Source organism: Chaetodon trifascialis, chromosome 10 (genome assembly GCF_039877785.1).
Source record: "Chaetodon trifascialis isolate fChaTrf1 chromosome 10, fChaTrf1.hap1, whole genome shotgun sequence".
In the NCBI taxonomy this organism is placed as follows: domain Eukaryota; kingdom Metazoa; phylum Chordata; class Actinopteri; order Chaetodontiformes; family Chaetodontidae; genus Chaetodon; species Chaetodon trifascialis.
In genome coordinates, this window is record NC_092065.1 from 24689623 (window position 1) to 24715999 (window position 26377).

The following is a 26377-nucleotide window of genomic DNA, read 5'->3' on the forward strand; positions in this document are numbered from 1 at the left end:
GTGTGTGTGTGTGTGTGTGTGTGTGTGTGTGTGTGTGTGTGTGTGTGTGTGTGTGTGTGTGTGTGCGTGTGTGTGTACGCGTGTGTACGTGCGTGCTGAGGTGTCCTGGTTCATCTCTGGAGTGAGCAGAGCAGGTGAAGCATATAACAGGCATGCAAACAGCAGCCAGCTCTGCTAGTGCCCCTCCGGCCATAGAGGTCTCTCTCTCTCTCTCTGTGTGTGTGTGTGTGTGTGCGTGCCTGACAGCGTCCTCGCTATTCAACAGAGAACCAACTCCAACTTTGTCTGGGCGGGCGGCGTTCAGCACTTTGTGAGGATGGAGAGCGAATGATGGAGCGCAGAGGAGTGACATTAAAGAGGAGGAGCAGGGGGACATTAATGATGCCATGCGTTCACAAGACATTCGTGGGCACGTTTTAAGACTCATCAGATTTCTGTGCATGTGCTCAGCGGCAAGTCTTTCCACTCTTTGAGGCAGCGGCGGATGCGGGACTATTTTTAGAAACAATGTTGCGGTAGAATCAATCAAACTGGGACTAAAACAGTGTCTTCATGACAATCTGCTGCTTTTAGTGCTGCAGTCTTCTGAGATCCCCCTCTGCGCTCGCCGGGTCATGGGATAGGACGTTGCATTCAGCCTACATGTATGCTGCGCTCAGCTGATGCAGAATGATGCCTTTTCCTCTGATGCTCTCCAGGAAAGCTCATCGGAGGACTGCAAACTTTTGCGCCATGGAATCCACCACACTTTATGGCAACAGCGGCTGCAATGCTTTCGGGACCTCGCGTAGTTTTGTGTCTTTTCACAGTCTCAGAATTTCTAAAGAACATTGCAGTTTGGGATGTGAATGAGAATTATTGAATGGTAGAGAACTAAGCAGCCTGGAAATCGGGAGGGGGCGCGCACTGTTTGCTCATCCTCTTTACTTCTGTCTAGTGTGAGCACATTTTTGCTGGCTCTTATGGGAATTAAGCACTCGTCCCGCTGCATGCTCCTCAGGAGAAAAATGGCGGAGTCGGAGAGCTGTGAGGTAAGTGTGAGAGACACCTTTTGATTTTCCAAACTAAAACGAGAGTTGTTTTCGGACTCTCTGTCCTGAGTCCTACATGCATCTCGGAGTTGCATCTCGGACAAAAAGCAGGATGCTGACCGTCCGGTTAGAAGAGACAGCAGTGTGAGTGATAGGCTCCATTTCTGCAAAGATGTTTACCCTTCGACAAAACAGGCATTTTGTGCAGAGCAGGCAGCAGGCAAGTGAGTAGTCCAACATCGAGTACACCTGAAAATAGTCATGCATCGTCTTACTGCTGTCATTTTTTTAAAAAAAACGTGGAGCTCGTGAGGTTGGTGTGTTCTGCAGGAGCTTCAGTATGATTGCACTTTTATGTTTCTAGAAGACGGGACAGAGACAGGGTGTTACAAGGAGGATGTGCTGTCTCCCTCCCTGTTACACCAGGCGCAGTTCTCGAACAGGGAATCCTCACACAGGGTCTTAAAATCTGCATGCATTTGAATATTTATCCATAAAAAGAACCCGTTTGAAAAGGGGATGTAGTGTGGGCTGGTTGAGCTCCGCGTGTTCTGTTCCTTGCGCTGTCCAAGGTACTGCAGCACCTTGCAGACGAAACGGTGTGTGTGGAGCAGTTTTCAGGGAAAGTGGGGTGAGCTGAAGATGTGTCGGCCACGGACATTAGTGGCTCCCCGCAGGCCCTGGATGGGGATCCCCAGGATTCATCTCCTCTGGCTCGTTTTTGAGCTCTAAATTCAGAGCAGAACGACACGAGCCTAATGTTTTATTGAGTGCTGTGCCACATCTGTATTCACAATGTCACTGGCTCCTGAACAAGCAGTGCTGATTCATTTACAAGTGATGCCAGAAAGATTCAAACACCCATGTGGAGCTGGAGACAGCCTCATGTTGCTTTGTTAAATGTTATTCATCAAATTAAGTTCCCAGCGAAGCCAGAAGCTCCCTCCTCAGACTCTGAGCATCATACCAATGCACTCACCTCTGAGGGCAGCGGGCTCCAGACACATTAGAATGAGAGGATGCTGCCTGGATGGATGGATGGAGCTGTGCCTCTGCTCTTCTGGAATATCTGTGTTCTCAAAGGCTCCTAAGTGCAATAATGGCAGAAGACCAAAGTGTGTCTTTCCTGACTGTTAGAGGATTTTTTCCCCATGAAATGCTCAGTTAAGATGCTGATTTCCTCTGATTTCACCTCAGTAAAATGCCTTCCTGACAGCTGGGCATCGTAGCCCGTGTGTCATCTCTGTGGCACCTTTTACCAGATATACAGTGATACTCTAATTCACCTTCAACAGACACAGAGTTTACCCAGCAAATGCACTTTCTGTCTTCTGGAGGAACAGTAAACAAATGGGTCTTCAACAGTCAAACAGGTACAAAGTGACTGCGTGTCCCCTCATGCACACTGTGTAATGTTAGTTACCAGTGGAATGGCCTTCTCAGATAACAGTCCTCACCTCCATGTGGAGGTGACGATCCAGTCTGAAATAGAGCCTCAAATGTGTTTATCTGTCTGGAGGGTCAGAGGCAAGGACATGTGCCACCCTCTCTTTCCTGTGTCGAGGCGTCTCAGTAACACTCACTGCAGCTGCTCTCCCATGACCGTACTGCACCCCCAGTCCACTTCAATCTGTCCCTTAATGGCAGCCCAGGGCGATTTTGTTTTTCTGCCTCGCAACTTTTAGAAAGTCCTCATCGATTCTGTATTAAACTTGGCAGCCTTAATCACCTCTTCTGTGGCCCTGTCGATTGTCTCTTGGAGTCTTGGCTTGGGGCCAGCTGTTTATCAAATCCTGATTTTTTTTCTCTTGTTCTGTCGTAATTTTTTCAGAAGATGCCAAGATTTCATCTGCAGTGTACTCACGACTGAGATTTGTGTCTCAAAGCTGAAATTCTTGGCATAACAAGTTGTAAGTAATACATAAAAAACACAAGTTTAGGCAGTTACAGTAAAGTCTCAGGAAACAGACTGTGAGAATATGCATGACAGAAATAGTGGTGTAATGCTGCACTGCGCTCAAGTGCTTCCTCTTCAGATCGATATCATGGCTTAAAGGATTAATGGAAGTTCAACAGTTGGTCTCTCTTTTGAATTACAAGCCCCTCCCAATTCATGTAATCTTTTATACAACAAACAATCCAAAACTTTACCAGACAGAGGCATTAACGTCTCTCAGTGTTCTCATGCTTCCTGCTTTAATGTTGAATGAAACACTGGTGCACAATTTTATGTTATTCGGGTTGGATGCACAGATTTACAGATATTATCAATACAGTTTGTAGCAATCAACTTCAAATCTAGTATATCTACATTTCAGAATTCACACCCATGTTTAGCTTTAATTTTGCATGATTCAGTGGTTCATTTATTCAGTTATTCATATTCGGCTGTTGCAGCTGTAGTTGGGAGACTAGCACTCGGCATGTGTTGTATAGTAACAGCGGGCTTAGTGGGTAGCTATGAAATGAGCTGTCATTCAGACAACGTGAGCCTACAGCATTGCTAGCAGCTCTGTAAATAAGCACAGTGGTGCTTTGAGCAAAATGCTAATGTCAGCATGGCAACATGCTCGCAATGATGCTAACTAACATGCTGATGATTAGCAGGTATAATGTTTACCGTCCATCACATTGGCTTATGAATGTCTCTCAAAATTTCATGACAATCACTCTAATAGTGGAGACATTTCAGTCCAGACTGCAGTGATGGACAGGATGACAGCTAAGCATGGCTAAAAACACTTCTGCAATCTATCATTAATGAACATCTGGGAATGCACTGAAGTCTCTGAAGCTGACCCAGGTCAGTTATTTTCCCACATCTTTTCCTTGGTCATTGTGTCCCAGTCCGTGGCATTTAAAGTCAGCAGGAAAAGAGAGGACAGAGATGAATGGAGTGGCTATTTACAGGTAGGAAAAGAAAGGAGAGGAAGGGGTGGGGGAGTGGACACTTTCAAACAAGAAGGAATCAATGCCACACACAGAAACCCTACTTTAGATCCACCCGGTCGATGTGCCACACAGGCTTCACCACACTGGCACAAGTCACAACAGTTTGACTCCATCTATTTGTAATCTTATCCACCTTATTGACTCTGTTATATACCAGGCTGATTGGTTTAAATGATAAATGATTAACTTTAAACTGATAAGTAATTTAAAAAGAGAATTCGATTTGGACAATTATCTGCAACTACCTGGAATCATAGATGTAGAGCTGGACTTCGTTCTGCAGGTTCTTGCTATAATCTCAACACTTGAGCTGAACATGTCTCTGGCCTTCGTTGGAGGTCAAAATGAATGCAAGAGATGCTTTAAATCCCAGCAGCAGCACGTGTGAAGGTGTTTTACTTCTTTGTTTGTTTCTTCCTCAGATCAGAGATGAAATTTGCTTTTGTTGTGATACTTGAGCGTCACTGTTAGTCGTCTAAAAACACCAACTATTTTGGCCCACCTTGCCAATTACTCATTAGTTATTTTTAGAAGCCTGAAAGTTGGAATGAGAATAATCACCAGAATGGCTTTTTGGCTCAAAACTGAGATGCTGGGAGTCCATTTCTCCATCTCTGCCTCACTCACAGCCCAGCACACACACACACACACACACACACACACACACACACACACACACACACACACACACACACACACCATGGCTTCCCAGCTGGCCTCAGAGGTGATAATCAGGGCATTATGGGTGTACCTTATGTGCAGAGCAGAGCCTTCTGCTGAGAGACAGGCAGACTTCAATTCTTCGATCACAGTATCCTCCAGACCCAGTGGTGTTCTCTGAACTCAGTGAACTCACCAGACTGCTTCTTGAAACAGTAGACTGACAAATGAGCTTCTTTATCTCTCTCTCTCTCCAGCAACCACAGGCACAGCCACAGCCAATCCGCATAATTCCCTCCCAGTCGGCACAGCCCACCTCGTTGCCCAAGCCGGTGCCTTCCATCCAGCATGCTGCACGGCCTCCTCTGCCACCACACACGCCCCATGCCGCCAGCCTCCCTAGCTGTCCCGGGCGGGGAAAGATGGCCAAGTTCCTTAGCCCAGAGGAGATGACCTCACGAGACTACTACTTTGACTCCTATGCACACTTTGGTATACATGAGGTACGCTTGTATGTACTATCACAGCGAGAATCACTGCTTTTTTTAAGGAAAAGGATTGATTCTTGCACATGCTAAACTCATATATGACAAAATATAATCATGTTTATGTACTGTAGAGGTGCATCAAAAGTGTTAAAATGCAACTTATTTTTCACATTGGACAAGATGTTGTTAGGTGTCAAATGCTTCTCAGTAAATACAGTTAGCTGTGTCTATGAATCATCCATCTCATCGTAAACACAGCTATGTTTGGAGATGTAATAGATCAAAATTGACCCAGGAAATATCCCTGCAAGACTCAGTTGATGTTTCATATGGACGGTTGTGTTGGCCTTTTCACTTCTCCATTAGTGGTTCCGATAATATTGTTAAAGTGCAGACTTCCTGTTTGATCTGTGCTGGGGTTTCTCAGACATTTGCTTTGCCCTTAGATCTCAGCCATGAAGTCAGTGGATAACATGTCATCATAACAAATAACAAATAGGAGTAATGGCTTAAATTACTAAAATAAGTCCCAAAGAAAATGTTTCATTTCCTTTAAAGGAAGGATTTTGGCAAAAGGTTCTATAATTCATTTGCTCTGAAAATGGAACAAAACCAGGCAAAAGAAATTCAAATCTACAGAACATCAACTTGAAAAGGCCACACTAAAGCCTTCATCATGCTGCAGGATGGATGTGGACACCTGTGGATTTTATACACAGATAAGAGACGGACACACGCTTCTGTACTTCCTGTAATTGGAGGTCTGTGCTCCACACATGCACGCTAGAAAACATGATGGTGACCTCCTGACAGCAGGAAGAAGAGCTCCTTTGTTTATTGTATTTGGCCAAACAACATAAAAAAGTCCAAAAAAGAAAACAGTGTGTATGTGACCATAGATGGGGATTACAGGACGTACATACAGTACATGAAACAAGCACCCAGCTCACTTTTCTAGCAAATTTCCGTTATGTTGACCCTCGTGTTGGTAAGGTACTTTAATGGTGATCATTTGTGACATTTTTCCTGAACTGAACTGCAGGCAGCTCATCCTCCTGCTCCGGACTGCCCAGCAGTCTGTAGCAACCAAATGCAGTATGTCATAGATGGTTAGAAACATGGTTGGGGTTATGGTCAGCCAATCCCATCAAAGGACATGAGATGTGAACGCCGCCTGCCTGGGATACAGATGCCCAGCTTAAGCTCCACACACAATGTGGACTGGCAGAGAACTGGAGCAATTTTGATTGAATTCAAAAACTCTGAAACTTTTTCAATCTTCCATTTCTAATTTTTTTTGTCTTTATATGTCTCGTATTTCCACCATTCAAGATGATATTTTAATCTCTTCTATCAGAGTTCAGCTGCATTGTAAATAGAGTAGACTGTATAAAAAGAGTGTGTTCCTTGTGTGACCTGTGATTTTTTATATATATATGTGTATATTTTTTGAATATAGGTCAGATGCGTTTTAGTCATTTCTGAAAATTCCTCACACTCACACATACATGCATTCTGTTAGAGAGTCAGACAAGAGATGCAGACCAGCTCATGGGCTTTATTCAGAAACACCAACTGTGGATTTGAATATTGAACCCTGAGACTGGGTGAAGCCTGTATGTAATTTGTCACCACTCCACTCAGATACCACAGCAAATCTAATTCAGCAAAACAAATTGTCAGTCTCCACGGGGGTTAGCTGTGTCAACATCTTGCTGATATTATTTGTCATGTGCTAAACCAGGAGATGCTGAAGGACGAAGTGAGGACGCTCACCTACAGGAACTCCATGTACCACAACAAGCACGTCTTCAAGGACAAAATAGTGCTGGACGTTGGAAGCGGGACTGGGATCCTGTCCATGTTTGCAGCAAAAGCAGGGGCAAAGCACGTGTATGGGGTAAGAGGTGTTTGCTTTCAGTGCAGCTTATCATGCTGAACCATCAGGGTCTAATCACTGTGGAGCCCCGTCTGACAAGCTGCTCACACTGTGTGCACATACTGTATGTGTACAACTAGTTTTCTGTACATATATTTTAACCATTTTCATGCCAGACTATATAATCCTGGAGGAATATCTGTCTGACAGGCAGGTGATAAAAGTGTGGGGCCTCTCAGGCAGGCCATAGCGATTTGAGAGCTGCTTTTGTTATTGTTTACTGGTGCAGAAGTAATTGTGAGTCAGGGCATGTCTGAGAATGCATGCTGGATACACACACCAGTAGTTTGGGATAACCTCGTGGAACTTATTTTTGCGCGGCGGCTCCAGCAGTGTATATTTGCTTCAGGGGAGGAATGATTAACTTGGAATTGCAAAGAGACTTGTTCTGAGCTACTGGCTGGCATTATGTGTTTATGTGTGTGTGCCTTTTCCGCATGTCTCATGTTTTATTTTCCTTCCCTCTTCTGCTGTCTTACTCAGATCCTCTATCCCTCTGTTTGTACCTTAAACTGGAATATCACTTCAGTTTGTGCTTTACCTCACTTACTGTTACTGTTCTCCATCTGGCAGGGTTTTATCCACATGAATGTGGCCGAGGGATTTAGATCACCTTTGATTTAGATGCTCTTACTTTGAGCTCTGCACCAGAGACCTTTCTCATACCAAAAGCTTAGAAAGATCCATGTGAAAGATGAACTTGTTAGGTGGAGGTGCTGGGCTCTGGGCCAACAAGAACAGTACTCTATCATATGGACCTCATTTCAGAAAAAAAAGGTGGTAACCTCTATTCCGGATACCATAAAGACTCTTTGGTGCTGAATTACAAATATATCAGAGCCATATAACTATGAGCGCACATTTAAAATCCCATATTTCTACCTCATCAATTAATAATTCAAAATGAAACTCATATATATCTTAAAAGTAACAGTTAACAGATACTGATTTTTGTGGGTTCACTTGTTATGTTTGTTTATGTCCAACAGAGTGAAATTAATCCAACAGATGACAATATATTTCATGGTAATTCACATTCAGAAAAAAATGTGTAGTGCATACAAAAGTTTGCTAATGCTAATGAACATGTAGCAATAAGGTGACCAACAGGTGAGCAGTATGAACAGGATTTTCAGTAAAGTTTCAAATAGGATGGCAAACAAGAAGGTAAACTCAACCAGCAACTAAGCAAAGTGCAAGAAGTAAAAACAGTCTGTCAGGGGACAAGGGGTGGTATATATATGAGTGGATGAATCAGGGGGAATAGAGAACAGGTGAGCAAGTGTGTGAAGCGGGTCAGGTGATCTGAGGTTTATGAGAGGACAGAAGGGTGTGGCTGGTTCTGCAATGATAGGAGAGTTAGTAAGAGTAGAAACAGGCAGGCTGAATAAATGCATGAATGACAGAGAGATCAGGGAGGATTCATGACAGTGACATAATCTAGTGACATTTAAAGGAGGCTTTAGCTACTATCCATTAAAAGTAGTCAGATGCTTTCCTCAAAATTCGACAGACCATAACTGAGCCAGAATGTGTTGAGTTGAATGCAGCTTTCACTATTCAGATGAGCATGAAGAGGACCCCAAGGAGATGCCCATGTTTCTCCTGGATGGAACACCATGCGTTTGCTAATTGATAAGCTGTTTGTATATCAAATCTTGTTCATGTTAGTTGGTTGCAGAATTTACTTTTTGCCCTCTAGCAATCCAAAATACTTAAGGCGGCTTTAAATTCTAATGAAACTACAGAAACTAAACTGAAACCAAGCATTAACACTGCATTGCATGAAGTGAAACTGAAATAACCTCAGTCCATTTATAAGTGTGGCTCTGGTCGACTCACAGGTTAAGCGCTCGGACACGGGGGAGACGTGCCATGTCACCTGGGCGAAGTTAGAAAATTGTTGTGTCTAGAGACAGGGACTATAGTGGGAGCCCACAGGGATGACTACAGTGACGGTGACTCTTCCTGACACTGGTGAGAGGTGCAGGAGGCACCGTGCGAGGGTGTGTTGACTCTGAACACACCTCGAGGCCTCAGTAACCCCACTGGAGCATGACTCTGATGGACATGTGGCTAATAGCTGTCTCTCCTCACAGAGATTCATAAAGAGATGAGGAATTGTTGCCAATTAGAGATCTGCCATTGGCTATTATCACATACAGCACGGCAATACACATATGCACACATTATGCCTGTAAGCGTGTACGCACACAAACACCAGGTACAACATTCCTGTTTGTTTATGCAGTTGATGCAGCCCAGTTTTTAATGGACAGGTGCAGTGTGTTTGCAGGCTGTGGGTGCCACCAGCAGCCTCCTGACCGTTCCTCTACTAATAGGTAGCAGAGAATAGGGCTGCTCCGGGGAGGCACTGCTAATGCCCTTAATGTGCTAAAGCCTCTGCATCCTGTCTGCATGCTCAGTGGGGAAACTGAAGACCTCGGCCAGAAAGTAGAAATATCCACGGTGATATCTCTTCATTTGGCCATCTCATCTTGCTTATAGAGCACGTCTAATAGGTCCCTGCCCCTAAAATAAAAGCCCCAATAGACCTAATTCTTCTATGAGAGTCCGAGGCACAGCTGAGTGCTTCTATTTTTCAGCCTGCTCCGCTCCACTAGGGTCCCAGGCTGGCTTTACCTTTTTTATGATCTAGAGCACCTAGAGTTCATTCAAGAGTCTGCTTGATTATGACCAGATGGGTCTCTTGCAGCATGAATAAGTCCGCACATCTCGAGTCCCAGGGTAGGTGGAACAGAGTGTACGCTCTCAGGTGAAAATCTATACTCTCAGACTGCCTGATGCTCGAAGAGGTTGGTATTGACAAATACCCCCGCTGAATTATGGTCTTATTTCGTTTGCTTACAAGAAGTGCCCAGAGGTCATTCTGATGAATGGAGGACCATTATCATGTTGTAACTCTGTTATTGCTGCCACCTCCATAAATCATCCAGCATTGTTGGGCAGAACAGGAAGTACAAAATATGTCAAGCAAGCAGCTCAGGAAACAGAAAAAGGAGGACAGAAAAGAAAAGATGCCAAAGAGAGGCCACAGAATTGAATGTGATGAGATGGAGGAGAGAAATGGGACAAAGGAAAAAGCAGTGGGGTAAGGATAATTTAAAGGAATTTAAAATGTCAAAAGAGTAATGAAACTAGAAGTTGAAGGTCCCATCAGAGCTAAATGGCTGGTTGCAGTTGAGCAGCGACTAATCTTTACCTTAATTACTTCGAGTAAAATGCTCTGGCAGCATTTCAGGGACTGCCACAGTGGCTGGTCACCTCATCATTTCAATCCCTTCATATTTGCTTATTGTCCGCTATTTTCAGCTTGACTCCAGCACGCTTCTTTAATGCTAAATTAACCTCTGTGCACAATGTCACAAACATACGTAAGCGATAAAAACCCTCTTATTACCATCAAATGCTGCAGACAGGACAGAATGCCTCCACAGACTCAAAGTTAGTTAGCTATTGTATCTCACCTCCTCCCCTATTTCTTAAACCTGGCAAAGATCCAGAGCCCAGTTTTCAATTTTCAAATCTTGTGTATGAAGAAATAAATCAACAAAATGGAGTCACAAGAGAAGTTCCATCAATTAAAATACTCTCTCTGGTTTGCTAACCACGTGCAAGCCTAGAGTGTTTTATTCAGGGCCAGAATGTAAACCATCCACAGAGAGATACTAAACAAAGATGACCTTGTTTTCTACCCCAGAGGGCATCTTTTGATGGCTGTTGTATCATACAGTCATTCGGCCTCGGAGCAATAACTCCAAAATTAAGACTGAATTCTGGACTTGTCTTTATTTCAAATCAGACAAGGAATTGGAAAGCAGTATGATAAATCCCTGGAGTGCATGAGGGGCTGTATGAAGATGAGTGAAGGGATTGCCACTGCCTGTAAGGGCCCCACATGGGACATAAATGATCATCACTGCACCTCTAACCCTCCAGGAAAAAAATTTGCATCCTGATATCATTTAAAACAGCAGCATCTGTCTTAAGCAGTGGTACATTCATTCAAGTATTGTCATCCAGTACAATTTTGAAGTTCTTTACATTTACATTTCATGCAGGTTTCTACTTCCACCACATTTCATGAGGAAACATTCTGCTTTTTATTCCACTACATTTATTTGACAGCTATATTTAGTTTTCAGTTTGATAAGCTTATTAAACACAGTGAGCTGTTGAAGATGAAGCCAGTTGTTTTCAGCCTTTTTGGCTTGTGACCTCTCACAACTGAAATCAAAAAAATTCCAGACTCTAATGGATGTGGCTCATCTGCCCCTACATCATCATACCACCGTGGTGATCTAGAGGAGGTGATGCAGCAGCTAAGCTCCTCCACCTGCTCCCTTGACCCAGTTCTACAATTTTTTCAATTGTGTATCCCCCTGTTTGCCACATCATGTAAGGAATATTGTAAGCAGTTTTTTACAGTCAAGAGTCTTCCCCTCTTCCTTCAAGCATGTCATAATTACACCACTACTGAAAAAAACTTAGGGATAGGGAAGTGCAGACCAGTCTCCAATATGTCAGAAAATACTTGAAAAGATTGTATAAAAACAGCTGCATAGTTACCTGTCACTGCACAATCTGTATGATGTGTATGAATCAGGCTCCAGGACTAACCACAGCACTGAAACTGCTTCAATAAAAGTAATCGAAGAGTAAAAGCTCATCTGTGTCTCTTGACAACTTCAATCCGACAATTGTAACATTCACTGTGGAGTCCCACAAGGCTCAATTCTAAGCCCCTTACTGTTAAAGTTATATATGTTGTCTGCCACTTGATTCCATCAAACAGAAGCAGAATATATCTTACCATTCATATGCTGATGATACACAATTGTGTATTTCTCTTTCACATGATAAACTCAACTTAAAATTGACCTTGTCAATTATATCTGTGACGTTAGACTTGGGTGACCCAAAACATTCTGCAGTTAAGCATAGACTGAGATCCTCATGCTGTGTCCTGGAGGTCAGAGACAGGAGATCTGCTCCAAACTGACACCACCGTCTCTGAAACCCAGTGAGCAGGTCAGAAATGAGCACACATGTATAAGTAGGACTATATTTTACCACCTAAAAAATATTTCCAAAGTTAAATCCATCTTATCTATCAGACGCTGAAAAACTGGTTCGTGCATTCATCTCTTCTATGTTAGATTGTATTGCCCTTCATGCAGCATTTCCCAGAACGACAGCTCCAGCTCATTCAAAATGACAGATCACGCTCTGGGACAAGAAAAACTGAACGTATTCCTCCTATACTTAGATCACTTCACTGACTTTTGATAAAACACAGAATTGATTTCACAACATTTCACTGAATGGTTTAGCTTCTAAATGCATCTCTGACCTACTCACTGCTTACAAAGCCTCCAGAAGTCTCCGATCATCAGACACTGGACTCCTCTCTGCTCCCATGATCAGAAGGAAACCTAGTGACGGTGCATCCAGTTACTGTGGGTTCACACTCTGGAATAAATTGCCTGATGATGTAAGATGTACCAAAACTGTGCCATCTTTAAAAAGCAAGCTGAAAACCTACCTGTTCTCTCAGACATATGGTTCTTTCTCACAACAGAGAAAAGTAAAGCAAAAATTGCTTCCACAAAACGAATAGAAATATGTTTAAGAGGCATCAATATTAACAGTTGAATAATGTCACATATAATAATAATGAATGGATATTTTTTGACCACTGGTCTTTAGAGACTACCTGTTACAACCACAGCTGGCCTTTACAAATTACATATACAGTAAAAAAACATATGGATAGACTTAAAATGCCAGGATTTAAACAGTGTAATCAGTGTGTATGATGGAAGGGGGACCAAAGGGTTAAAGCTAATTCATCAATGTTGCTTGTCGTCATTTTTGTCGAGAGGGGATGTTCTTGGATTCCCCTTGGTCAACAAATACTGAGTGAGCCTGATAAAGTAAAGTTGATTTTTGCTTCACACAGTGGGACAGATTCAATGTTTTTTTCCTGCCTTGTCTTTGCACTGCATGTTATTTATAAAGCAGGCACACCACCAATGGAAGCATAGTTAGCCTTTTATCTGAGCCCCTCCAGTGAATATTGATACAGTGATAACATTTGATGTCTTCTGAATCTGCATTACAGGAAGACTGAGGGCGTGTTATTCCAAGTGCAGAAGGCACTCCATTAAAGACGTTCTTCCTTTATTCTTTCCTTTTTTCCTCCATCAGATTGAATGTTCCAGTATATCAGAGTACTCTGAGAGGATCATCAAGTCCAACCACCTCGACAGCGGTAAGAGCTGCAGCTGTTCCTCCTCTCTCTATTCTGATGACACTGCAGAGGGAGCAACAAACCTGGTTAGAGTCGTGACAGACATAGTAAATGAAGAGGAGGCAGGGAAGGCTGGCAGATATGCATGAGGGGGAGAGAAGAGGAAGAGGAAGAAGAAGAGGAGGAGGAGGAGTGGTCATGGGTATCCCACTGTTCAGGATTTTGAATGAGGATGGTCAAATTCTGAACCTGTGTTTATCATTCCATACTGCACTGCTCTGACTCATCTGTATTCATTTCCACAAACATCCCTCCAACTTATATAACTTCAAAGCATGTGGTTTTATCATAATACTTCTGTAACTTTGAAAACAAATTTACTGACTGTGCATCTACCACATGGTCGCTCCATAAACCGCCCTGTCAGCCAGTGTCCTGTGTATAAACCTATGAATATCTATGCACAAGTAATTTAGAGCAGAGTTAACACTACGTTCTCAGTGGGTTTCAGACGTTGAACGAGCAGGAAGCAGTCACCAGCTGCAGGAACAGGGTTCACATGTCATCCTGACAGACTCTTGTATCACCAGGGAAACTCTTCACAAACTTCTTGCCAAGGCAGAACAAACAAAGCTGAAGTCAGCTAATCTCAGGCAGGGCAGAGATCCACTCCTCCATTGTCAACCCCAGCTGGGCCGATTTCCGTAAGAACACCATGGCTGCCATGTTAGCACACACTGTCCAAACTGATGTGTTTCTTTCTTTCTTGATATAATACAGCAGGATACCTTTTTGTTACCAGTGGCTTAAGAGGTGGCATGAAAAGTCTTTATTAATTTTCATTTTACACTTTACTTTTTTGTATGCGCTGTGTTGTGTGTGTTGCAGTGATCACCATCTTCAAAGGCAAGGTGGAGGAGGTGGAGCTTCCTGTTGAGAAGGTTGACATCATAATATCTGAGTGGATGGGCTACTGCCTCTTTTATGAATCCATGCTCACCACTGTCATCTTTGCCAGGGACAAGTGGCTGGTAATGAATAAGGCATTAAAATATAAAATGATCCAATCATTGAGTTGGAAAATAGCTTAACTGTAACATAAATATGTTGTTTTCTACTTTGGTTCCTTGTTGTATGGAAGCCCATCACTGCCAGTTGAAAAAAAACAAATAAATATATATTTTTGATATTATTACGTGTTAAATTTGCAATATTCTCACATTATTATGTACAGGACAAGTGGAACATTAGTACAACCCACAGAGTCACAATGCCCCCATTTATGGGGAAACTGTCCTTTAACAATGAAAAAAGATTTGTAGTAGAAATTAGCTTCTATTCCATACATGTCATCTATTTGTCTATCTTCAAATGAATTGTTTATTAGCCACAGCTAACTAAGAGATAACTTACCCTAACTGTTAACATAATAAACTCAATAATGCAAAAAGCACTGCAGTAATAGGAAGAAAGCATGCAAGAATGGGAATGTTTTATTATAATAATAAGAAGTCATCATGCTATTGCAGTGCGCGCAGAGGGAACAATAACACGTCCATAATTTAAACTTGTATTTGACTTCGGATGAGATGTCACAACACTGTAATGTAGACCTTGCATAAGGTGGACAGGATTAATTACGGAGTTATTTTCTTGCCTCATTTGTCAAACAGAAACCTGGTGGATTAATGTTTCCTGACCGTGCCTCTCTGTATGTGGTGGCCATAGAGGACAGACAGTACAAAGACTTCAAAATACATTGTAAGTTCAGTGGGAGTGTGTATGTGGGCTGGATGTGTGTATTACTTGAACCTGGATTGTGCAATAGCGTTTACTTGTACTGTGTGTACTGTGTGTAGCGTTTGGGAGGCTATAACCAGGATTATGTCTTTAGATTGTAAATGAACCATGGCTGTAACACACCTCCACACCTCCTCGTTGTACCCTCACAGCCGTGGACGCACTCAAACACAACCTTTCCAGCTCTGTAAATGATTTTGAACTTTTCCTCAGCCATAACACCCGGGAGATAATTGATATTATAAGTCAACAAGCTTCTCCATCTCTGTATCATCCCACTCTAAACCTGCCAGGAGGACTGTGGGCGATGTTTTTCTGCTGGACACAAAGCATTAGAACAGCGTGAAGCCAGTGCACAACCCAGATGACAAAAGGCACGCAAACAGAACAATAGCCAACAGGCCTCCTACTCACACTCCCGCGTACATCTGGGAGATTATACAACCACTATGCAGCTGATAATATCCTGACTCATATCACATCGGATCACTGTATTGCAATGCTTTGTCTGGATACTTCAGTTCAGTCAGCCTTTATTGTGTGAGGAGTGGTGGGACAAGTGCACATACTACCCACAAATTTCTTTCTCTCAAAGAAGATGGCCAAAGATGACCTTTAGAAGCGCATAAGTTAGAAGCGGCTTTCTGAAGCACTCCAGTATTCTCAGAGCATCCTGTGGTCATTACTCTGAGATGCACGCTGCCTTTCTTAAGTGGGCAGCAGGAGATGCAAATACAGGAAATTACAAAGCCCCCGGAGGTTTGTGACCTGTTCATTATCACCAGGTTTCCGACTCACTCAAGTAGCTCTCTCCTTGAGGGTCATGATAGAGATGTTTTCTCACACGCTATCTTAAGGAGCTTTATGAATAATGTATGGAATGATTCTGCCACAGCGGTGAGCATATCTGAGGCAAGAGGAGGCTCATGTTTACAAATCACCGCTGAATGCAATGTGACTCTCATCTGTCAAAATGAAAATTGTTCCAAAATCACAGGAGGTCTGACTCTGGGGTTGTATATCAGACTGTTCTGGGAAGCTTTGTGAGATGGACTCAGACCAGTGTTGTTTTACAGCTGCAGACCAACTGTTTAGACCCACAAACTGAACAAAAGTTGGAAAATATGTCATGTGTTTGCAGTTTACAAAGACTAACAGGAAACATGGTGGCTAAGTTACTCAGTGATTCTGTATTTCCAGGGTGGGAGAACGTGTATGGCTTTGACATGACCTGTATCCGTAATGTGGCCATGAAGGAACCACTGGTGGACGTGGTGGACCCCAAACAGGTGGTGACGAACTCGTGCCTCATCAAGGTGAGTAAAATAATGACAATATTCTGGCTGATGGCAGACGATCCGTTCGTCACAATGCCTGACTAAATGTCAGCTGCAGACCCAGTGCAGTGCAGTTTTTGGGGGATGACCACAGTTGTGTTTCCATCAGTGGATTTTTATTGACATTTTGGAGTGTGGCATTTGAAAAGTTTGATGGAGAATTTGGAAAAACTTCCTCAATTTAAAAAAAAAAAGTTTTTACTCTTGCTTGCCGTGTTTGTTTTTTTGCCGAGACAGAAACAGCTTTTTGAATAAGTTCTGACAAGCAAACAAGAAGAAGAAGAAGAAGAAGAAGAAGAAGAAGAAGAAGAAGAAGCTGTCTGCATAGATTAAAACAACATGTAACTTTCCTGACAATAATACAGAATTGTCACATTTCCATCATGTTTTCCATATTTCTTCTCACCTTCTGAAGTTCGACTGGCGCTCTTTTAATGACGTCACTGGTCGCGCCCTCTTCTCCTGCAGTGGTTTTCTGACTGGAGAACTGGCACCTGCTACTGCTCATTTCAGTGATCCAATTCCTAACAATCACATAATGGGTGTGAATGGAGACAAGCATTCATTTGCATTTTCTTTTGCCAATTTTCTTCAAATTTGGTTAAAATGTGCAATGCATTTGAACAGAAGCCCAGCTAATGTTAGTCAGTGTGTCCAGACCAAATATCTCAGCAGCTGTGGAATTTGATACAGACATCCATGGTGCCCAGAGGAGGAATCCTGTTGACTTCTTCTCTTTTCGCCATGATGAGTTTGACGTTGTGGTTTTGGGTGAAATGTCTTGACAACTACTGGATGGACATAAACACATTCATGTCCCCCCTCAGGATGAAAACTGCAATAACTTTGGTGATTCCCTAACTTTTCATCCAATGGCATCTTTTAATCAAGATTTCAGTTTTCCAGTACTTCATTTTGTGACGTGATACCTGCAAAACCAATGACATTTCAGTCAGCCTCAGCTGCACTTTGTGCTGACTTGTCATGGCGACCATTAAACCTGTCGAGTGTCAGCATGTGGAGCATGTTAGCAGGCTGACCTTAACATTTAACAGCCTCTCGGAGCCAAGAGCGCTGCTTCAAATCCTGTTTTTACAATGTCACACAATAATGGCAGGCTACCTTAATCATCCTGTGACACTATATGTGGTATGAGAGCATTACACAGGTTGCAGGCACTGTGTGAATAGATTCAGCCTGAATGATGTGTTCTGTCAATGCCATTGATGGCCTGTGGTCGATGGAACACTAAAGGCCTCGATACAAATAAAGTCTATTATCAAAAAATATATTTATTGAGGTTCAAAGCTTATTCTTGACCTTGGAAACAATGCTTCTGGGGGGCTTTCAATCATGACCTTCATCACAGATGGAGTTTGCAAGTTGGAGATATGAGTGGAAAATGGCTTGGGGGACGTTCAGATTTCCATTTCATCTGAGCACTTGAAAGAAAACCTCTCACCGTAAGGTCCATTTAGTAGCTATTCTGGAGCTTTCAGGAAGAAGAAGAATCAGAGGGACAATCCCCTTTATTTGTCACACAACATACACGTGCACGCAATGCAATTGGTGAAATTTGTCCTCCGCATTTGACCCATCCTGGTCGTCCTTCCTCCGCGGCAGACCAGGGGCGGTGGGCTGCCATCCAACCGGCGCCTGGGGACCCAGTTCCTTTGTCACCATTGGTCAGTTGGTGATCTTCTTGCATGTTTTTAGTGGGGGTTTTTTAAGGAGTATACACGGGGAACACGGGGAGAACATGCAAACTCCACACAGAATGGCCCCTTTCCTCGAGCAGCAGGCACCGAAGGCATGGTGGAGGACACGCCACTGGCGCCCACTGCGGGAATCGAACCCGGGACCTTCTAGCTGTGAGGGGACAGTGTTGCCACCATTCCACCGTGCCACCAACACCCACTGGAACACCCACAGTAATGATGATGAGCTGACCATATAGTATGTAATGAGAGATTATACTGTATGGTGTCCATACATTAGCAGTTGTCCCATAGAAAATGCTAAGTAAGGTGCTTATTATAAAGTATAATGCAGAGAAGCCAGCATTACTAAAACACACACATACATTAATTCTAACGACTTAGTAATATGACTGATTGGTAAACATATTGTACGACATGCTGTGGCTGGTCTGAGTATGACCTTGATGTGTGGCTGCGTGCCCTGTCTGTGGCTCTCACCGCGTGGATTAGAGGGATCGGGCTGCTGTGCCATGCATGTCAATGGCCGCCCGTCTAGTCCTCCTGATTGCGCTCCTTGTCATAGTGACCTTATGGCTGACGTTGATTAGATGGCTTTGCCCTGTCTCACCTCTGTCCTGCTGGAATATTGCTTTTTGATCATTACCTTGACTTCAGTGTTGCTTTCTTCATGTTGCTGATTGTCAAGCACCCAGTTTTTGTTTTCCTTGTTATTAGACAGTCTTGTCTCTTAAAGCAGTGAGATGTGAGGGCAGCAAAGAGATCAGGAATGAGAGTTTAATAAAAAATCTCTATGAAGCTAATGGGAACGCTGTTTGTCTCTGGATCTCGTTAAAAAAAAAAAAAGAAAAAGCCTCACAACAATGATGCCCCGCTGACAAGCTTTATTGTCTTTAAATGATTACTGAATGACCTCATTAAAGTTGTATAGCAGAGGAGTAGCACACATAGGACCTGATGTTATTAAACTGCTGAAACTTGGGTAGCAGAACTCAGTGAGGATCATTACGAAGTACAATCCAGCAGAAAATAATCAATTCAACATTAACAACCTTCATGGTAGTGCTCTTAAATTTTTCATTCTTCCTTTAGAGTAATTGTGAGAGGGTGAGCGTTGCGGTGCATTATATTGCTACCTTAAACTCTGAAATTTGACTTTGAGAAGTTTATGCTGCATGACCAGAGTAAATATCTGGAAAATGTGTTTATGGGAATGATTATTTTCTAAAGACAGCAGGGGGAATCCGACATTAATATCGTATAGTTTTTACTGCCAGCCCATGAGGCTCATTCCTCCACAGTAAATGTGGCATCTGGCACCAAAGCCAGCAAGCAAGCAGTGAACATTCATTAACACAGATGATACATGAAACAAGATTATCACACCTCTGCCTACATGTTTACTCTGCAGTGCACTGTAGGTTTCAGGTGAGCTGCACTCCTCTCTGTTACGCAGTAATCAGAGCTAACATGATATGTTGGCGCAGTGCTATTCAGACGATGGCAAACCAGGATCTGGAACAACATGTTCTTCTTTGAGCATGACCTCGCACGATGATGTGGTATCAGATACCCCGTTAAAGTAACTGGAACCAGGGGGCCGTGCATGAATAACACCTGGAGCTTGACAACAGTTAGAGCTCCAAATGACCCCAGGTCGCCGATGCTTGTCAGACCCACACATGGGTTACTGGCCCAGTCTGGATGGTTATTGGATCTTTGCACAGTCCCAGTGCCAAATCCATCCTTTTACAGCTAGAAGCTGTACTCTAATTCTTTATGGTTATGTTTTTTTTGGTCTCAATGTATTGAATGTGAAAGTATATACATATATTTTTTCTGTATTTGTTTCTGCAGCATTTTTAGATTGTTGTCAGATTGCAAGATCATTGGTTGGTGGTCTGAATAAATAAGGGTCTGGTTAAGGTCAGAATAAAACTGAATACACCCAAAAGGAACGGTTTGAGATTTTGGGAAATATGCTTTTGCCGCTTCCATGTCTGTACCCTAAAAATCAATCTACCGCCAGCATCCAGTTAGCTTAGTTTAGTGCAAAGACTGGAAACGGCTAGACCAGCTCTGTCCAAGAAGCAAGATTGACCTACCAGCACGTCTAAAGCTAACTAATTAACACCTCACAACAGCCAGCTCGTTGTTTCCCGATTTTTAGTCATTGTGCTAAACTAGCTGCTGGCGGTAGCTTCATATCTAGCAGACATAGAGTGGTAACTTCTAAACTAATTCTTAGCAAGAAAGCATGTCTATTCTTGGCTGTTAATCTACTCCTGTGTCACCATAGACAGCAATGAAATATCCAGTCAAATTCCTTGTGTGGCAAATAAAGATGGTGATGATTCTGATAATTCTCAAACTGTAACGTATAAAAAGTGAATAAGGGGTAAAGAGGGAGAGCTTCACATGACCAGTGTCTGGTATTTGAGAAGAGTCCATCTCTTTGTTCCTGCAGGAGGTGGACATCTACACAGTGAAGGCTGAGGACCTCTCATTCACCTCAGCATTCTGCCTGCAGATCCAGAGGAATGACTACATCCACGCACTGGTCACATACTTCCACATTGAGTTCACCAAGTGTCACAAGAAGACTGGTTTCTCCACCGGTAGGTTGCCTCACACTGTCTCCTGCTTTACATGCAGGGCAGCAGGGTTTGATTTGTGTATGCGGGTGGGTATGTGCAGCTTTAAACCATTAGAGCTATAGTGTATGTATCATAGTGACAGTAATTATAATCAAAAAAACCATTAACCTCGTTTTGTATTACCATACAGGGAGATCTGAGTCAAGTTCCAGCAATCAAACAGCACCCCTCGGAGGTCAGACTCAATATCTCCCTCAAGACAGCTTCCAGTACAGCAGAGCAGAGCTTTATTGAGGCTGTGGGCGCTTTGGGTTTCTTATTAATATGCCAAATTGCCTTAAAGCTCCAGTGAGCCCTGTAGAGGATGACGTGGACCCCTCTGGTTCTCAGCAAGGAACGGGGGAAAGGGACGGCCTGAGCTTGAAATCCAACAACCCTTACAACTGACAACAAATTGACCTCAGAATAAGCAGATGAAAGCATGGGTTTCTGAACAAGTAAGCAAAGAAGTGCTCAATGAAATAGTGCAACATTTTGCTTTCTTGCAGTTAGAGGATCCTAACCGCTTTCATATAAGTCAGTTCAATATGACGCTACAGCCAGCAGACAGTTAGCTAAGTCAAACACTGTTTGTTGGCGGGTTCCCTTGCCAAAGAGCACCTAGAGCGTCGGACATCAGGCTGTAGCGAATCGTGGGGAATACCTCACGCTCGAAGAAAGCACTCCATACTCGACTGAAAGGGAGTAAAGATTAGGGAGCGAAGGAGGAGCTCGCTGGAGCTGTTTCCTGTAAACTGGGACTGAATTTCACTTTATTGGGCAGACAGAAAACATGCACAAGCAAACATTTTATGTGGAACCGAATGCTCCCAGGGGCCTGAAATCAAGACCCTCGGTTGGAGGAGAGTTTCACTGAGCACTGAAAGCAGCTGAATTAAAAAGAGAGTAAGAGGCTCCAAACATCTGAGGCTGTACAGCGGCCCATTTCTAAAGCTTATTGTGCTGTTGTTGCTTGGTAGCTGATTCCTTTGTCTAGCAAGATGAGGAGTTTCACTGTGTTTCACTTTCTGATTAGATATGCATCTGCTCACTGATGAAAAACCATTTCTGTATCATATGGTCTGCGTTTAGACTTTGAAGGCATCCATCACGGGAATAAATGTCATTGTCTCTTTCCTGTGGGGCAGGTCAGATCAGGCTGATTGATGCCATCCAAACAGTGCTGATTGGCTGGTGTGTCAAAATCTGTGTGTGACTGACCTCTAGTGGTTGCTGTAGATACTGTACATTGAATTGATATTTAAAGCTGAATTTATCTCTTGGTCATGATAATTGTGTGTAACCACCAGTAAGCATTTGCTTCAAGTATTGCTTCAACAGGCCATTGTTTCTTTTCCACAGAGGAATGTCCGAACCTCACTTCACGTCTACTGATTTTCTCTACGTTTGTCTGTCAAACGAGTTTCCCACTGTCCAGCCAGAGCTTGCCACTGATTCCCCACACAGTCCTGAAACAGTCCTATCAGACACAGACTGCACAGTTCATGCTGCTCAGTCCAAATGTCATCTCATTTACTGAATTAGCATTTGCAACACAGCTAACTTATTGAACTATGCCCGAAACAGTGAGAGACAGGTCTGTGCAGCACTCATGCTGATTGGCAGGGCCTTTTATCTATGGACTCACAAAGGGCCGGTCTATAAAGGCAGAGCTACCGAGCTGCACCAGGACAGCTGGCAGAAAATCAATTTAAGCACTACTGACCTTATGAATCTCGCGATCAGCGATGGTCAGGCCACTGGGGAAAGCTCACATTTTTTGGGGGGTATGGGTGTCAGATTCTCTTTGTTTCCGTGCACACACACACACACACACACACACACACACACACACACACACACACACACACACACACACACACACACACACACACACACAGATGAATGCACATAAGGCATCACTATAGATAACCATTGGAATGATGATGCAACAGGATTGACCTGAGCAGGGTCTCTGTATTCCAGCGCTGTCATCTTGAACTACCAGCTCTTTTTGCACAAGAAGGACACAGACTTGGTTCCCTGTCTTTGCTCTTTCCCTGTACAGTTTGTTTATTCTCTACCTGACATTCACATCATAGGAGACTGTCTTACTGTCTCTGTTAGCCCCATGATGGACTGACAACCTGTCCAGGGTGTCTCTGTGCCTTCTGCCCAGTGTTTGCTAGCAGATCCTTGCCAATACTGAAGAGGTTTAACTAAACCAATGCATCACTGACAGCAGGATGTCATGTTTGCCTTGCATCTGAGAGGTTTCATTGATGTGCTGCCAAAGTTTAAAACTTTGTCAGTACAACTTTCTTGTCTGGCATCCTTTATAAGGAACTGAATTGAAACTAATGGCTTCCTTAATGGGTTATAAATCCGTTTCTTATGCTTTATGCATTAGTTTAGTATCAGTGATTAATAAGAACTATTTGTTGCCAGGTTGTAGGAAAATTAATGCTCTTGGGTTTCTCACATTCTAATAAGTCAGCAGCTATAAGCGTTGTCATTAATTAAGGATTTCTGGAGTAATCAGTTGTAAATATTCATCATTTTTAGTAATTACATTTCGGCCCAGTGTCACTGCAGTTGGTGTTGGCTTTTTCACAAGCTGGCCAGTCAACAGCTCTTATAAACAAATCTATAAAGCATAAATAAATGACTTATCAAGCACTGCTAAAGGCATTAGGAGCAACTTAAAGAATCGTTTATAACACTGCCTGATTAGAGGGTGGCATTACATCATTACAAGTGTTCATTTTAAAAGTGTGTGTGTGTGTGTGTGTGTGTGTGTGTGTGTGTGTGTGTGTGTGTGTGTGTCTAGCACCAGATGCTCCATACACCCACTGGAAGCAGACAGTGTTTTACCTTGAGGACTACCTGACGGTGCGGAGAGGAGAGGAGATCACCGGCAGCATCGCTATGAAGCCCAATGAGAAAAACATTGTGAGTGTCGCACAGTCCGAAGCTCAGGTGATGAATGTCGCACCAGAACTACAATGACGATGACGTCTGTCTTTAAGTGATATATTGCATGTGAAGTTCTGTTTCGTGGTAATATTTGTTATACACAGATAATATGGTGTAGACATACAACATAATCAGCGCTTCACAGTTTGACTGGCGTTCTTATCTTTCCATCCTGCCTAAGAAGTGACTCATTTCCTGCGCTGCCTGCCCACAGCAGATTGTTTTCTCCTCAGTGTTGGATAGCGGTCAAGCAGGCAGCCGCACTGCAGTGACTTCCAGACAAACAACAACAGATTCTATTGTTGACCTTGTCAGCGTCCTCTCCTCCCCCCTGCGCGATAGAGGAGCGGGGCTCGCCTCCTCCTGTTGTCTAACACAAACACTCTGCTTCTTCAACACCGTGTTCTCCTTTCGGGTCAAATTGCGCTCTCTCGTCTCAGATTTCTTTGTCAGTTTCTACAGAGTGTTTGCTTTATCACGACCTGCTGTCTCTGAAAACCGTCTATTTCTTCTTCCCCTCTGGACCTGCAGCGAGACTTGGACTTTACCTTCGAGCTGGATTTCAAAGGACAGCTGTGTGAAGCGGCCATCGCCCATGACTACAAGATGCGATAAGTTTGACTGGGGGACTTTGGTGCCCCGCTGAGTACAACCCCTGAGCACCAGAGGGAGACAGAGACACTCGCATGACCCCAGACCATGTGAGAGGGGCATCGAAAAGGACAAAAGACCAGGCCAAAGACCAATCAGAGGTGGCCTCATTGACAATATCACTATTGTCTCAACAGTGTATGATGAAGGCAGGAAGTTACTGATGCTGACTGTTAAACAATTCTGAATGTAACACTGACAAGAAGAGGCCAGAAATATTTTCTAGCCTTGATGAATGTTATTGATTATTGGTGTGTGTATATGTGAGATGGAGTGACGTACGTACCTGTGTGTTGTGTTCAGTGTTTCCACAGTAACCTGGACTTCATGGAGGCATTTTGAAGTGACAGTAGAGCTCATCTAATTAATTACTGTATTGTCCATATTCTGCTGTAGGTAGCCAACCGATTTAAGGTGTAATTCTTATGTCATATTATGTGCTGTAGGGAATGGTTGTCATAGAAACACTTTAATTTATAGTTGTATGAATTTAGCAATGTTGGAAAACCAACAGCCAAGGACACATCTGCGTGGGTACATGTTCGTGTATGTGAAAGGTAACGTGTTTGCGTAGTCGGTGTACTAGCCGCTTCCTGTGAGTGTGTAATAGAGGGTGTCGAAGCTCACACTGTTGCACAGCTTGGACTCCTGATGTGTTGTCAGTTTGAGCTGTGATGTTGACATGCCAATAACATACCGTCCCCATCCTCAATGCCTTGACCAAGTGCCGAAGTGTACCTAGTTCTTGTCCGCACTGCTGCATATAGCTCTTTTTTTTATAGTTTCATTAATAGACACTCTTCCTTTATTGGTTTGAGGTTACATATTATCTGAAATGCAGGCTCAAGCCATGAAGCTTCTTTAGTCTATATCTGGACATGATCCACATCAAGCAATATAACCACACATATTTGATTAAATCGGAGCAAGCTCTAATCTCAGATGACTAACAACAGAGGGAGCCGATGAAAGAATGATAACGCTTGTTGATCTGCAGTATGAGAATGAGATTGAGAATCAAGAGTTTCTTGTAGCATGCATACATATCACATGATGTGATGTTAGAGTTTACACACTGTATCTCAGTCTAAAAGTGCATTGCACATAGTAACAGTAGGAGTTATTTCAGTGTATCGAAACTGATGAAAATCATTTTTGCACTTCAACTGTGCTCTTACTAAGGTCACTGCCAAGGTACCCACTGAAGAGTTTCTTCTGTCAAGATGTGGATCTGGGCAAAGATTACTTTCAAAAATATGACAGACCTCACATTAATGTTCCTAGTATTAGCCTCAAGAATCGAATAGGAAAATAATACAAAGCACTTGGTGATCTGTTATCTTTCCCAGATCGTAATTATGTGATACTGTCATGTCCACAGACAGCCATGAACCAGCCTCAATTCCCCCGTCTTACATATCATGCAGAGGCCCTAATGAAACTCCAGGGCTGAAACCAAAATGTACAGTATGAGCACTTGGGAGCAATGGAGGAAACTAAATCATTTATGAAGCATGCAGCTAATGCTAGTAACAATCACAGAAAGCGCAGTATTAAACTGAGTGCTGCCTTCTCAGAGCACACAGTGTCTGATCCTGTCTACTACGTATAAGCAATACAAGGTTATGAGTCGTTAATGCTTACAATCAATTATACTTGATAAGTCATCTTATTCATTTAGAATAATACTCGTATTGAAAGAGATCTTTGGAAAATATATCCTAATAAAAATCTGGCTGCTCAAACTAAACACTAACCTAGTTTGCCATCTAGTTTATGAGTCATAAGAATTCTAAAAAATTGGCATGTTAGTTCCATATGTATTACTATCTTATCACAAAATCGATTGAATATGTTGTTTCACATATTGTCATGTCAACTTCAAAACAATAAACAGCAATGTCCGAACTCATCC

At 43.0% G+C, this 26377-nt stretch overlaps 1 protein-coding gene across 1 annotated transcript; it reads left to right on the top strand.

Annotated features, from left to right (window-relative positions):
• Positions 1 to 241: 241 nt before the first annotated feature.
• LOC139337511 (protein arginine N-methyltransferase 8-B) lies at positions 242 to 26374 on the top strand. Its single transcript, XM_070972122.1, has 10 exons — positions 242 to 1031; positions 4901 to 5146; positions 6876 to 7031; positions 13302 to 13365; positions 14233 to 14375; positions 15018 to 15105; positions 16345 to 16460; positions 20667 to 20817; positions 23666 to 23787; positions 24343 to 26374. The coding sequence occupies exons 1-10, from the start codon at positions 963 to 965 to the stop codon at positions 24424 to 24426; spliced, it is 1239 nt and encodes a 412-aa protein (XP_070828223.1). The 5' UTR covers positions 242 to 962; the 3' UTR covers positions 24427 to 26374.
• Positions 26375 to 26377: the final 3 nt, after the last annotated feature.